At 41.6% G+C, this 15,797-nt stretch overlaps 1 protein-coding gene across 9 annotated transcripts in view; it reads left to right on the forward strand.

Moving 5' to 3' along the window:
* Positions 1-15,797, forward strand: part of ST3GAL4 (ST3 beta-galactoside alpha-2,3-sialyltransferase 4) — a 153,297-nt gene that overhangs the window by 91,474 nt on the left and 46,026 nt on the right. For 2 of the 9 annotated variants that reach the window (XM_060268393.2, XM_088657679.1), the window contains exon 5: positions 6,004-6,064. The exons of 3 other annotated variants lie outside the window; for them this stretch is intronic. In XM_060268393.2, the coding sequence (XP_060124376.2) occupies positions 6,029-6,064 (36 nt within the window). In that variant the 5' untranslated portion in view covers positions 6,004-6,028. Of the gene's footprint in view, positions 1-1,739; positions 1,992-5,967; positions 6,065-15,797 lie in introns of those variants that run through there. 4 more of the 9 variants (XM_060268391.2, XM_060268390.2, XM_060268395.2 and 1 more) reach the window with 4 other exon arrangements.

The following is a 15,797-nucleotide window of genomic DNA, read 5'->3' on the forward strand; positions in this document are numbered from 1 at the left end:
TTCAAGTGTCGCTGTCGAATGCCAGAAGGTTCAAGTGCATGTTAAAAAAAGAGAGGCAGCTGTCAGCAAGATAAGTTCTCAAAGCAGAAGCTGGCTTCACCATATGAAAAGGTGTTTACAGTGTGAATCAGAAGAATGGCTTTGCCTTGGCTCTTGAGGAGATTTAATTGTTCTGCATGTGTGCACCTTTCTTGGTAATTTGGCGGCAGAGCTTTTCTTGGTTCGCATGCTCTGCAATGTTACCCTGCTTGAAAATCCACCCATGAAAGTAGACACAGCTGTCATCAAAAGCCATTAACAGGTATGTGCACACCCATTTTCAATAGATTGGACACAGGATAGGCAGTAAAGAGTCTGTCAGGTTAAATAACGCTTCTTGAGAGTGAATAGCAAAGGTTCATACATGTGATAAGGAAACCCACCCACCCCCGCAGTCTCTATGGGCATCTTTTGTCTTGTTGGTTGATGTGGCTTTTCATTTCCCCTTCTATGCTACCTCCAGGCAAGCGGCACAAGTACCAAATAAAGATTAAATTAATTTCAGGAGGGCAGTGGGACTCTAGAATTCTCTTCCTAACTCAAGCTTGCTTGCAAATCTATGAAAATATCTTCTAAATTCAGTGCTTTTTGTTAAAGTTCTTAGATAGCAGATTTTGTTTACCTGAAGGTGCTGAAGACAAAGATATTGCTTTGGGTTGTTTTTTTAAAAAAGAAGCTATTATTACAATTTGTAAGTGTCTCAAAAACTCAGTGAATTTACAATTCAAAAAACAAAAAGAGCTGTTGCAATTGATTGAAAAAGCTGCACCTGTAGAATTTCTGCCTAGATGTCCCCCCTCCCCACTGAACAACCAAGATGTGAGGGTGCATGGAATCTAATATGTAAGCGAGCGTAACATATAAGACTATACTAAAGTCTTGGCTGCTTATGTGGCATGGGAGTCCTTTACCATTTCCATATTTACTGAAGCTCGGCTGGACGGCTGGAAATTGTACGCCTTAACCTTCATCTTGAACCAAAGCTGCTGTTGTTTTTTTAAAACACATATTTAAAATGAGACAAATCCTTAAATGCCAACACTGCTAATGCATTAGCTTTAACAGGGGTTGGGCACCTCAAGCCAGGAGCCAACAGTGTCATTCCAAACCCTCTGTCTTGTCCTTGGGACTCTTCCCCAGGCCCCAGCTCTGACTGGCCCTGTTTTGCATTCTCCATAAGTGGGTTTTTGTTTCTGTTTTTGCCTGGCTGGAATGTGTCATTCCAGTCTGATAATGTCCCTTGCTTGCCTGGATGAAAGAAAGGCAGAGAGCACTGTGCAAGTGTAAGCAGAAACTACCCTGCTGTACAAAGATAGTATTTCCATTCGTTGCTCCACTCATTTTTGCCTCTGCACCACCAGCCAAGGGGACCTGACACTCTGATGACAAAAGGTTCCTCACCCTTGAGTTAGAAGGAGAAACCATTTTAAAGGCCATCCAATTTGGTGTACAGGGGTGAGAGCCCACGGTTCCTGTGGCTTGCAGGGAAGGCAGCCTTTCAATGTCATGAATTTTTCCTTAAACCTTTGTGGCTTTTTGCTTATGGCAACCCCTGCTGCTGACCAATCACAAGGGACAGGTTTCAGAGCTCCTTTTATTTAACCACACCAGTTAATCAGTTAAAGTTTTCAGCCGTTGGCTTACCACACCCCCAGATCCCTGGTCAGATAACTGCCTGTATTAGCATATATTTGTAGCCATTGGAAACTTGGTATCCAGAAGCAGCCTTTACAGTGCTGCTATGAGTGTGTTGTGTGTGCGCGCACGTGTGTGCGTCCCTCGGCTGTGAAATTTTCCCCAGTTGCTGACTCCCTCTGGAAAGGCTGCAGCTGTAAACAAGGTAACGATGATAAACACAAGAGGGGGTATCCAGCAAGCAGTCAGGCTGCAGGTGTAGCTGGACCGCTGAAAAGATCGCCTGCATGCAGATTAGCACAGATAAGACACCTCAGGTAAGGCAGAAGCCTACTTTTGTGTGAAAGGTAGTGCGGAAAACTATGGCAAATACAATACATTTTAGTAGCTGCTTGGGAGTAGGGGAAACTTGCTTGTTTGAGATAACAGTGCTGGTAGTCACAAAGGGTGGCCAGCTTGTGGCGGGAGGAAGGTCACTTTTCTTGTGCTGAAGGTCTGGAATCCATGGTAGCCTTGTTAAACTATGGAAGGCACCACATTGAGCCGCATGAAATGGAAGTCCATCAACCTGGTATCTGTGCATGCACATGAAAGCTCATACCAATGACAAACTTAGTTGGTCTCCAAGGAGCTACTGGAAGGATTTTTTTTATTTTGTTTGGAATCCATGGGAGTAACTTGCCACGCAAGTGGTTACCCTATCCATTGGCAAGCAGTCAGGCTCTGTAATAAAACTTGGTGCAAGCTGACAGTTGAGGAGTCAGAGTTACAGAGCATGTATATAGGGGGCACTGCATGCTAAGCAGTTTATCAGAACGTGTGGGATTTTTTGGTCTTCTTGACAAAACTTTTCTATTCCTTATACTAAGGATTTTTTCTCTCAACCATGCCTAAATTACCATTGGTTACAGTTTTCAGAGACCAAATAAAAATGCACACGGGAGGGAGCAATGCAGCCCACAGACTACCCTTCTGAAGAGGAAAGTGAACTTAACCTGCAAGCTGTTGAGATTCTGTTAGAGTTTTGTTGATTAGAAGGATCTCACCTTTGGCATTGATCTGATCTGTTATCTTGACCATACAATATTGCTCTCTTTTGCTGATCCTTCCTTTCTCAAAAATGGGTAACATCTATTTATTTAAAATATTTTAGAACTGCCCTTCATACAAATGGATTCCCTCAGGGTAGTGTACAAGGGGCAATAATAAAACAGCATAGCATGCTGTTTAACATGTGTTGCTGGAAAAGTGGTTGCAATCTGCTCAACAGGAGCCTGCATGTTTGCACTAACATTGTGTGCAAACTGGAGACAGTGTGCATGTGTGTGCCTATGCGAACATTACTTAAATACAGCCTTATTGTGGATTACATTTTAGATAAGCATAAAGGGGGGAATTAGTACCACTTCACGCAATTCACAGTTAACCTGCAACATTAATAGCTTAAAGAGGCTATGACAGCCAATAACTAGCATGAATTAGATATATTTGTGGAAGGTATACTATCATTGCTCATAGCCATAATAGCTAGAAATGCAAAATCCCTGTGTTCAGAGGGCAATAACCTGCATATTACCAGATTATATTATAATATTAACTTATTAATAGGACCCTGATGCATGTGTCAAAATTTGCTACATGCATAGCTGCCAAGTTATCCCTTTTTTAAAGGGATTTCCCCTTATGCTGAATAGGCTTCCTCGCGAGAAAAGGGAAAACTTGGCAGCTATGTACATGCTACATATCTGAAGCATATTTTAAACCAGCTCACCTCTTTCATGGATTCCCCCATGTAATTATCATCAACTGTAGTTTTGTAGGAGTGCTTAGACACTTCTTGGGAGTCACGGAATAATTACCTACAGTATTTTAGTTTTGTAGAATATTTATACTTTACATTGATTACCATACAGATTTCTTATTATTCACAGGGTATTAAAACATTTAGGGCCAATCTAGATATGAAGCCATTTACACAATTAGCAATTTGTTGTTTGTTTTTTAAAAAGTGAATAGCAAGCACAAAGGTCTGTTCCAGATCAGGACCTGGGCTTGCAGGGCAGGTTCCTGGGGAATTTAACCCCTTTTTCCTAGTTGTAGCCTGGATCAAGCTATTTATTCCCCCCCTTTTTAATTAGCCATTGTCTTCTGTTATATTCTGTTGGAAGCTGCCCAGAGTGGCTGAGACAGCCCAGTCAGATGGGTGGAGGACAAGTCATAAATAATAATAATTACTATTATTAAATCACTTATTATTAATAATTACTATTATTAAATCACTTATTATTGGGAGCTGCCATAGGGAACTTGCGGGTTCTGAGGGGATTCTGAGGAGACTGGACAGAGAACAGAGACGGGGGAGAAGGAGCTGTCCAGAGAATATCATGGTGGGGAGGGTATCGTCACCATCATTTTATTTGTCTGCCGCCTTTCCATAGTTAAAACTATGCTGAAGGCGGCTTACGACACGACAAGATTTACATAATTGCAAATGTAACAGAAGTCAAACAATAAATAAAAACGCATCAAAAAGTACACAACCAAATGGAAACAATTTCCATGTAAATCATAAGATCTAAAACTAAAGATACAACAACAATATCGATAATAACAGCAAGCTGTAAACAGTACTCCAGCCCAAGAATCTGTTCAACAGCCTCAGCTTTTGTGGTTGGAGTCAGTCAGCACTCCACTCTCCTAGGCCAGATGGGAAAAGGCCAGCAAGGCAGGGTGCAGGTCTTCCAGGGCTTAGATAAAAATGTAAAACAACACAGATAAAAATGTAAAACAATTTGAAAATGGAGCCCTCTCTGCTGAGCAGCAGCTGCAGTCCTTGTGAAGCCTGTCAAGCCCCCCACAAGCCAGGTGGAGAGAGGCAAGGGCAGGGCCCATCAGGCCCTCAGCAGGGAGCCCTCCCTGGGCGGCTTCCCTCACGCAGCTGTGCCCATTCAGCACCCTGCCAGGGTGTATGGCTGAGCCGAAGCTTACACCAGCCTGTGTCCCAGGACTGTGTAGATTTATTTGTTTGTTTTTAATTTCTATACCGCTTTATAATTTTTAATAAGAATCTCAAAGCAGTTTACAGCATATTAAAACCAATAAATCAATAAAACATTAGCCGGGCAATGTTCCTCTGGCCTCATGAGGAGCCTCTTCAGTGGGGCTTGGTGAGTGTGGGCCTGGCCCCCTAGGCCAGGTGGAAAGGGCCTTGCAGGGAGCGGCCTCCAATGCCTCACAGCCGTTAATTGTGCCTTTATTTCCATTGTTCTCATATTGTTCTCATATAGTTCCATACACGCAAACACGAATGGCCAGTGGTGTGCGTGGGGGGGGGGCGCGGATCCATATTGGGACCATAGCTGCCAAGTTCTCCCTTTTTTAAGGGATTTTCCCTTATGCTGAATAGGCTTCCTCGTGAGAAAAGGGAAAACTTGGCAGCTATGATTGGGACTCTAGTGCTAGGGTAGGGTGGGGCTTTATTTAAATGCCCCTCCCCATACAGTGGTTGAAACAAATTGAACTTTTTTTTCTCTTTTATTTTTTGCAATGCAGATTGCAGTAATCCCGATTGGGACCATAGGGTTAAAGCCCCCAACCCCTGTATAGAAGGGGCCTGATATGGACTGAGGACCTCATGCTGGCAGCTTGTAGAAACACCACACTTTGCTCAATGACCCAGTTAGGTTCACTGCGTAGCTTGAAAGGGAATTTAAATTATATACCTACCTGAGTTGTTCCTTTTGCTTTGCCCCCTCTATTCTCCTGACTGTTAAATGAGACCTAGGTTTGCTCCCCCACTTCTCTGTGAAGCTGTCCATTAATCTCTCCCCCCCCCCCACCTACTTTCTGGAATCGTGGAGGCTGATGGCTGTGTATTTTTGGGGAGAAAACATGCTGGCATTCTCCCTCCACTCCATCTCACTGTAGTTTGAATTCAGATCCCATGGTTCGTTCCACCCCCCCCCCCCCAAAAAAAACACCCCAAACAGAGCAACAAATAAATGTCACCATGTCTCGTTCTGCCCTCGCTTGCACCCTTAAGGAAGCAAGATGGCAATATGGAATTAAAGTGTCCGCCACTTCATAAAAAAATAATGCAAAGATGTTAATTTTTTTGTTCTTTGAATTTGGCTCGTCTTGACGTTGTAGGAAGGGATGGTGACTTCATCCAAACAAAACTTGCCTAATGGAGGTCTGGTTCTGACTTGCAACTTAAATGGTGGTGTTGGTGAAATTGTGTGTGTGTGTTTAAAATAAACAGATAAATTTAAAAAAGCCTAATTAATCAAACAGGAGCTGCCACCTTGACATTCCGCTGTTATAATTTAGAATCCGAGGGATAACATTTGAAAGAATGGAAGAGACAGAAGAAAATCACAGTGCTCTTGAGGTAAGAAGTTGCACATTTTTCCAGGAGGTAATTTGTGTTCAAGATAGGTGGTTCAGCACAATTTTGCACATGGGTGTGGCTTATATGTGCCATTAAAAATGCTCCAGGATCAAATCCTTACAGACAAGTGATATAGCGACATTGGGCATTTTGGTGCAGAAAGTTTGAGGAGTGTGCTTGCTCCCCATAATCAACCATTATACAATATCCTTGTGTTGACTGTGCTTGACATATTTCTGAGAGCAAACCTTGGAGCACTACTTTTTCCATTAAATCTATGCTAGTTTCCTGCTAAATGAACATTTCCCTTTGAAACCCATCTTTCAGTGTCATTTAGACAACAGATGAATTAGTATTTGCCAGCAAGAGGCTTGTTCTGTTTATCTTCTGAAGTTTTTTCCTCTTTACAACAGTGCTTCCTAGCACTTAAGTAACATGCCCTTTCTTCTTCTTTCAGTGCATGCAATGAATCAGTCAAACCCACTGGGCTGTAAAAATGAACTGCAGTCATGAGTTGATTGATATCTCTCTAGATATTTGTTATTATTATGAAGTGAACATGTTCTGTGAAAGGGTTTCTAAATATATTTTCTGCCACTCCTAGCTACAACTCAGTCTTTCGGAAAATGCTATTTTGCAAAGCCCATTTGCTTGATTACACAAATCTCTTTCCCTGAAATCATGTACTGATGTGACCACAGGTTCAAATAAAGGGAATAATGTCCAGTATATTGTAATGTGCACTGTTGAAATTAATGCATAACAGGCATCCTGACATCTTGCTACTAGAGTTTTGTATTTTTGGAATGCCCTTTAACAGCTCTCCCACACTTTGCCAGCACGAACCAGTGAGCTTTTAAAATCAGCTGTTTGTAAGCCGTTCAGGTAACAAAGTAGGCTGCAGAAACCATGAGATTATGTGCATAGGCACACATTTCTTATACCAGTTTCAGGACCTGGTTGGGATATTTTAAGATGTCACAGGATTTTGCTAACCAGCACTCAAGCCGCATGAAGGGTGTTTGCAGTGGTGGGCAACGTTGCGATTTGTCTGACACCTCAGTCACTGTGGACAGAGAGTCATGAACAGAAGCAGAAAGTGGAATGCAGTGCGCATCTTCATTGTGATTCTGCTTTTAAAAAACCGGCTGCATATAAGTTCCAGCTTCATGATGTTGAACACCCAGTTTATTGGGTTTCATTGGCCTTGTCCAGGCATCATTCTTCTTGTACAATTGGGGGGGGGGTAGCAGGGGTGTGCTTCATGGCCCCACTGCTTCCCCTGCTGCCCTCTACTCATTAGAAGGCCAGATACTGTATTTCTCCAAAAATAAGACACCGTCTTATATTTATTTTTCCTCAAAAAAAAACACACTATGGCTTATTTTCAGGGGATGTCTTATTTTTTTTCCTCCTCCTCCTGCCGCAGCCGGCATTGCTGCTGCACCTATCACTATGTCTTATTTTCGGGGTATGGCTTATATTCCTTGAATGCTTAAAAATCCTGCTATGTCTTATTTTATGACTACGTCTTAAAATAGGGGAAACAGGGTACCTGCAACATGGAAACTCCTGTACCTTGGAGAGCACCCTGTGTGATTCAGACCCCATATGTCCAAGGTTCTAACTGGGTGGGGATTCCCTGTTGCAGACGTTTGCTCTCCAACCAGTGCAGGAAACCTGGGACAGTGCCAGGGACGTGACGGAGGGGACTGAGTGAGCCAGCACGTCCCCTTTCTCCCCTCCTACAATTCTAGTTCAACAAGTTCTTGCCATAGAGCTGAACTCTCCTATCAAAGTCAACTTCTGCAATGCTGTAGCAGAGTTTGCTAACTTGCAGTCATTAAAATACACGCTAAAACTTTTTTTTATATAAAAAAAATTGGGCATATATAAGAATGAGAATATAATGGCAAAGGGCCCTTCCCCGTGCATCTCTGATGGTATGGTAAGTGTTTGCTCTGTAATCTGTATGCTTGCTCATGTAGCTCTGGTAAGCATGAATGTACTAGGACTGTGGGGAACAGGGCAAGGACAGCCCTATAGGCTTGTTTAATTTAATAGGCAATCAGATCTGATTTCTTAAGGGAGTGGAATCTAATGAGAATCAACACTTGGTAAGATTTTCACTTGCACCACACACTGCGGTATTTATCCACCCATATGCTGAGATTTACATTTGGGGCACCTCTCTGGGCACCCCCACAACTGGAAGCAGGGCAGGTGGCAACCAAGGAGGTGGCAACCAAGGAGAGAGAGTTTTGTTGGTGGTTGCTAAATTGTGGTGCTATCACTCAAGGAATTAGTTACTCCCTGCAAAAACAGCAGCAACAACAACAACCCTTGCTGTGAAGATGGTGGCATTAATTTGGAAATGTAAGTGCTCAGAAGTTGGGATAGTTCAAGAAAGGTTTCCCTACTGAGTGAATTTGGCTCGTGTGTGTTTCAGATGACACTGCACCCATGCTGAAAGAATGCGTAAGGATGGTGTTTGAGGCTATAGTGTCTAGCTCTGCATGTTCAGAGCACATTGGAAGGAGCTGTTCATGTTTACCTGTAGTGCTGTGCGGGATGGGGGGATACAACTCTGATTGAGCCAGGATCTGCCCTCAGGTAGAGAAAATCCATGCACTCATACATAGGTATGTGCATAGAATCTCTTCCAATGCACTCGGGAGCCATGTAGTGGGGGCTGCAACTAGCCTGCATGTTCCCCTCACACAAGTGTTGTGGGGAGGTCACATAACAGCCCCCACAACATTAGTCAGTAATGGATTCCTATTGGATAATGGATTCCAAATGTGCTGTTAAGAATGAGCTCAGATTCAGGAGAACAGCTTACTGGTGGAGTAGCCAAACCACATTGGTAAGTATGACGTATTGTTATTTGTCATCACTCAGTGAAATTAAGTTTGCTCATTACTGGGCAGCACAGCCCTATAGAATTATTTTTTAAAAAATGAAACAGGATGTCAGGATGACTTACAGTGATATATATATTTCGTAACAAATGTCAAGCTTTAAAATAATTTGAGTCATATAATAGACCAAGTGCTGTTTGTGTTAGCTGCTGCCCTGGGTAAATCCACAAGTGACCTAATGACGCACATTTTATTGCAACATAGTAAAATGTCACAACGCTTGGAACCTTTCCAAGTGCTGGTGAGTAAATCAGAAATGTGAGTAAATCAGAAATGTGCTCTTCGCAGGGTTCATCATAATTATTTTATCATTGCAACAGGACATAGTTCGATCCCTTAAGGGAGCTGGAATAAATGGGTTTTTTTGATAGTGTCTATTTGCTTGTGTTGTACATACTCCTCACCCCACCCTGGCACATTTCCAAAAACAAATCTTTTCCTAAGAGATCTGCCCAACCCTTTCATCTTTACATAGAAATATTTTTTGGAAGGTTTCCATTCATTTTAAACCTTGAAATGCTTCCTATGATACCGTAAGAAACATCTGGCTTCATTTGATGTTACTTTTTCAGTCTTGGGGGAGCTGTCTTAGAGACACTGTGGATTTCAAAAACTTGTGTTGGCTGAGAAAAAAACAATCTGTAATTCTATACTTTTTTAGTAGACAGGTGTAGGTACATCAAACCAGTAATGTAATATGGCCAGGAAAGTAACATGCCCTTTGTAGATCTCAGCCTTCACAAGGCCAGTCAGGACTGTGGATCAGCAAAGCTTTTCTTACTGCTGTTACCTTGTTTCTCAGGCTGGGGTTAATCTTTCAGTTCTGAATGTCAAGGATGGAGGTGGAATTAATGTGCGGCAGCTGAGGAAAAGGTAAATTCAGTGCCTGGGATCGTTAGGAAAGGAACTGAAAATAAAACTACCAGTAGAATCATAGAACTGTAGAGTTGGAAAGGACCATGAGGGTCATCTAGTCCAACCCCCTGCAATGCAGGGATCTTTTGCCCAGTGTGGGTCTCGAACCCATGACATTGAGATAAGAGTCTTGTGCTTTACCAAGTGAGCTATCCCAGCTGTTACACAAATTTGTGGTCTGACCAAAATTGGAAGAAAGTGCACAGTTCCTATCACCTCAGCTCGAAAAAGGATATTGTAGAGCTGGAAGAAGTTCCAAAAAAGGCAGCCAAAGTGATCAAGCATGTGGAACAACTCCCCTTCGAGGAAAGATGACAACATTTGGGGCTTTGGGGCTTTTCAATTTAGAGAGGCAACATCATAAAAGTGTATGGTACATGGTATGGGAAAAATGGATAGAGCAAAAAATGTTCTCATTTGCTTATAGCCTGACATCATGGACATCCAGCGAAGGTGAATGTTGTAAAGTTAAGGACAGGAAAAAGAGTGTAGTGTATTATTCAACTATGGAATTTGTTTCCTCAAGAGACAATGATGGGTGGCCACGAACTTGGATGGCCTTAAAGGAGGATTAGGCAAATTCATGGAGGATAAAACTAGGTTCTGCCTCTACTGGTTTTGGGTATGAGGAATTCAAATCTGCTGTTATTTTTGGGATTGGACAACATTTAGCTTGGTAAGCCTACATTTGATGAAGAAGGAAATAAAATTTTTGGAAAATGTCAGGTAATGCTTAATATGTATGTCTGTATGTATGTATAATTGCAAGTACCTGGCAGTCATTTTTAGTTGTATGAAAATGTACACACATTTTACTCACCAAGCAAAACTAAATTATATTAATATAGCCAATATATATATATATTAAATTCCCAAGTCATGTTACAACTCGGTCCTGTATACCTGAATGACCATCTCCACCCCCTGCCAGAGCGGTACTTGCACTTCAACATGCTTTCGAACTGCTAGGTGGGCAGGAGCTGGGACCAAACAATGGGAGCTCACCCCATCGCGGGGATTCGAACTGCCGACCTTCCTATCCTATCGGCAAGCCCTAGACTCAGTGGTTTAGACCACAGCGCCACCCGCATCCCAGAATTTATTTATTTAGCAGTATAACTCCTGACAGGAAAAGGTAAGCTACCTACATACGTGACACACCCACAGGGCATTAAATTTGCATTTTTGCAAAAATTTTCTATGGGGATATAATTATTTCCTTATTGGATTGAATGGTAAACCTGGTAAAGTGAAGGAAAGAACATGTATTTGCATACAAGTCAAAGGGCAAAATATCTGCTTTTATTGCTTAACCATAATTTTAAAATATTTAACCTGGTACAAGACAATAAAAAGAAATTTATTCAGCCCTCGGGTGAGATTGTATGTCTTCATGATGCACTGTGAAAGAGCTTTCCATGGCTTTCAAAATATGTGCTACAGCAGGGCAAGGACGGAAATGTTGCTTGCACTCCTACTGTTCTGCTAAATATCTTCTCACTTTTTAAAGCCACACCTGCAGAATCCAGTGCCTCTGCTATTCTGCTATCATAGTAATGTCCTGTTAAGGCCAGTGGCTTGCGAATAGACTTTTGAACTGTGGGAGCTAAATGCAGTCAAGTTGCCTTGCCCATTGCCTACACATCTAAGTAAATGTGATGCAGAACTAGGGTTGAGCCAGGATTCCCAAAAGCTGTGTCTTGCGAAATACACTTCCATGAACCTGGGAACTGGGGCTGATGGGAGTGGCAGTCCAACAACTTCTGGAAATACACAGTTTCACCAACCCTGGTCTGCACTGATGAGCAGAAACTTTCAAGGGTTTCAGACAGGAGTCTTTTCCAGTGCCACCATGAACATGCAGGGGATACAAATCTGGGACCTTCTATATGCAGTGTATTTAATATACTACTGTATTGAGCTTTGGCCCTTACCCATAAAAGGTGTTGGAAAATAGTTGCATTAATTCACCCACAGTGAAGTCCAGAGACTTGTTGATGGAGAAATTAGCAGGGAGTAAGGACAGTGATGCAATTTTGCCAGAGGCCCTCTGAATGATTGAAATAGAGAGAGATGGCCAGCCCAGGATTCTATAAAGACTGTTGTTCTGGAATGTGGAAGAACTATGCTTGAAGGGAAAATGTCTAGGCACTGAAAAAGCCAGTCCTTTGGATATAAGAGCCCACGACTCTACCATGTCACTATTCTTTGAAAATTTCCCTCTTCCAAATTCCCTTATCCTACAGTCTTTTAACTGAGTCTCTAATTTGTGTTTGATACAGGCATTTCACCATTTTGCTTTCAGCAGTCAGAACGCACCAGTGTGATTGAGCATCTATCTCTGTCCATCTCTCATCCCATTGATGTTTCTTGCTGTCAGGACACCTACCGTTCCTTCATTTAAGCCCAAACTTTTCCTCTACTGTTATTTCCTCTCCACATTTCCCGAGTTCACCCTTGTCTACCGCATGGTGTTTGTACTCCAATCACTCCTTCATTGAGAGATTTGGGAACTTAAAAAGGTTGTCTCGCTCAAACTGGCTTGCCAGTATCTCTTTGATCAGAGGAATGTAATCAAAGCAAAACATGTAGACTGGTGGACTGGTAAGAAAGGCTCATGCTGATTTTGAGGACAGGCTGTAGTTAAACCATTCAGTGGTTTGGATGAGAGAATATGAAATGAGACAGCGAGAAGAGAGACTATTGCACCTAGTGATTCATACCTGTTTTCTCTCTCTCTACACCTACTGTGTCTCAGCCTTGTGCACAGAAAACTTGTGTTGCAGTGGTTTTTGACAGCTGGAGGCTATAACTAATGCTCTGCTCTCCCTTTTATCTATCTTATTTCCAGCAACCTATATTCCCCTCTGCTGTTTCTTCAAAACTCGCATGTTTAAAAATGAAGGCAAGACCCAGCAGTTAACAGTCCTAGATATTGTACAGATTCACAGTAAACACTGACATATATTCTCCCGTTCCCACTTGCAAATGCAGAGATCTTTGATTATCAAAATGTACCCATCAAAGACATGACGAGCTTCTCTTTGGCTGTTCCAGTCAGCCAATTTTGTATACGTGTGTTGACATCTATGCATGTTTCATTGGCCAAGTGAAGTGAAACTTTTGGTTTAATCTGCAGAATTGATATCTTTTTCATATATAAAAATATTTTTATTGAAAATTTATTGCAACATAAAAATACAATAGAAGTAATCTAAAGAAAATAAATTTTACGAAAACCAAAATAAAAAGAGAGAAAGATCAAGAGATAGAAAGAAAAACAAAGAAGAGGAGCTTCCAATTCTCTATCTGCCAATTATATATATAATAATCATTCAAATTATTCAAAGCATTCACTAGTAGGATACCATCTAGCTATATCATATCATATATAGGTGCTTATCAATCTGCCAGACATAATTCTTCTCAGGCACCACAAATTAATATTTTTTCACTCAAAAAGTCCAAAAGTAGTTCTTGATTTTTTAAAATTTTCATTATTTCCATTTACAGTCCAGCTCAATAAATTATTTCCAAGATCTTAATATTATAATCCTATGATTTGTTTTGTAACAATATCTACCTTGAAGACTGAGATTTCAGAATGGTGTACCCTGGCCACAATCACAGGAACAGAATTCTGCATATGTATACATTGGGATTTCTGTTAAGGGGCAGTGCTACTTAAAACAACAACAACAACAACAACACAATTTTAAAAAGAAATGGCAACAACAACAACAACAACAACAACAACAACACAATTTTAAAAAGAAGAAATGGCAACAACAACAATAACAACAACACAATTTTAAAAAGAAGAAATGGCAAGAATCTTCCAGTAAAGTGTTATCCTTGAAGCTGCTAGTATGCCACTTCTGTTTGTTTTTCTCATTCTCTTGATTTCATCTGTGCTAATCTGTTGGAAACATTTTTAAAGCCACAATTATCAGGTTGTCGGGAGTACTCTGGCAGATAACATAATTGATCCTGCTCTGGAAAAAGTCTGAGAGCTGTGTTCCACTGCATCACCCCGATGGTGGGGGTGTTCAGCATCTCAGAACTGTGATAATGCACTAAATGGCTATTGGGTTGCTTTTTAGGCCCTAACATGACAAAGGACACGTGGTTGTTGGTGGCCCATGTCACTCATTAATATATGTGTGTATCTCTAAATGCATTTATGAATGATGCGATCATTCACCATTTCTCCACCTGCTCTGTGCAATGGACAGTGAATTTGAGCATAGGTAGAGAAATCGTGAAAGCCATTTTGGGTAGTCTTTCGCTAGACATTACCCGAGAGATGCATAACCCACATGTGATCAGCCGCCGCCATGCATTTCTACAACATACAGTTTGATCCTAATTGTCAAAGATCTTTCCAGATTTCTAAACTCTCATTGCCGTGCATAGGACATGGGTTGCGGTTGGGCTTATTTGGCTGAGTGCATTTGAAGTCACGTGGTTTTAATGCTAATAGTGAGAAACCTCCAGTCAAGCTGGCTTGTGTGATTTACAAATAAAATTGATTTTATTGCATTGCAGTACGTTGATCATGTTATGTTTCTGCACTACTGAAGAGATCATGGCAGCAGTTAGCTGTTGCAAGTATGACTGACAGAGCCTCAATTGGCAAAATTCCAAAGGAACCCTAACTAATAATACAGACTTGCCTTGCAGGGTTGCTGTAAACTCAATGCATTTGAATAAGCAGGGGTCACATAACTGTTAAGGTGTATGGGCATATTTCAAAATTTGAGAAACTGTCACGGCCAATTTCTCTTCCCTCCCAACCTCTTCAAACACATCCAGGCATCATTTTAATACACACCCAGGCAATGCATTTGCCTCTGCCCCAAAGCACAAAATTGTCCTCCCACAAAATTAAAATAGGCCACAATCCTCTAGTCCCTCCCAGGCATTCCAGCACTCCCTCTCCTCAGACCCTTAAGAGGCAACTATGTGCCATATTTCTCCTCTTTTTATTTAGTTCAGTGCATACATAAATAGATACATGCAGGCACCTTGGCTGAGCAGAAGCAAAGCACTAGCTTGGCCTGTCCGGGGTGGAGTTCAGATGCATCCTGGGGATAAGAAAGCAAGATGGCTGAGTTGGCTGCACGCTAGAGCTTGTCTCCTAAAGGTGAAAAAACTAAGCAAAACCACCTCCCTCCAAACTTCCAAAAATTAGGAGAGGCAGGGGGCCTCGGGAGGGTGCCAGGGGAGGCTTTGGGGGCACTAGGGAGCATGCAGACAGCCACCATGTTGGCAGCTTCTGCACTATTATTTTATGCAGCTTAGGTTATCCTCTAGTTTCTCCCTACCTTTGGAAGTTAGAAATTGACTTTAGGAGTATATCTGCCTAGGGCCAGACGAAAGCTGTTTACATAACAGCAAGCTTTGGGTAGAATTTAACTGCATGTAGTTTTATAATAATGTTGCTAATTCTGCTGATTTCTTTTGGGAGGGGGATTTTAGTTAGGCCGATTTATTTTAAAAAAGAAGTCTTGAATTTCAGTCAGTAGGAAAGTATTTTAAGCAGCTGAATTTTCCTGCAAAAAAAAGCTGTAGAAGTGCTGCTCAGGGGGTGATTACCAAGCAGAACCAGTGGCTATTTCTATAGCACTAGGGCCTGCAGTTTGCTGTAGAGCCTCAAATGCTAATCATTGCCTGCCTGCCTTTTATTGTTATTTCAGAGACTTACAACTCACTTTTTCTATTTTAATTTAAATGTTCCAAAGTGGTGTGGAATAACATGCAGTTAAAACATCCAATTAAAAAAAAATCAGTATCCCAAAGCAAACTGGTGGTAGTAAAAGTAATAGAATACCAGGTAAAACAATGAGTTTTACAGCAGGCAACATCAAATAAAAAAGGTCTTGTCCCGGCATCTG

The sequence above is a fragment of the Zootoca vivipara genome, chromosome 14, assembly GCF_965207765.1.
Source record: "Zootoca vivipara chromosome 14, rZooViv2.hap1.1, whole genome shotgun sequence".
Classification (NCBI taxonomy): Eukaryota; Metazoa; Chordata; class Lepidosauria; order Squamata; family Lacertidae; genus Zootoca; species Zootoca vivipara.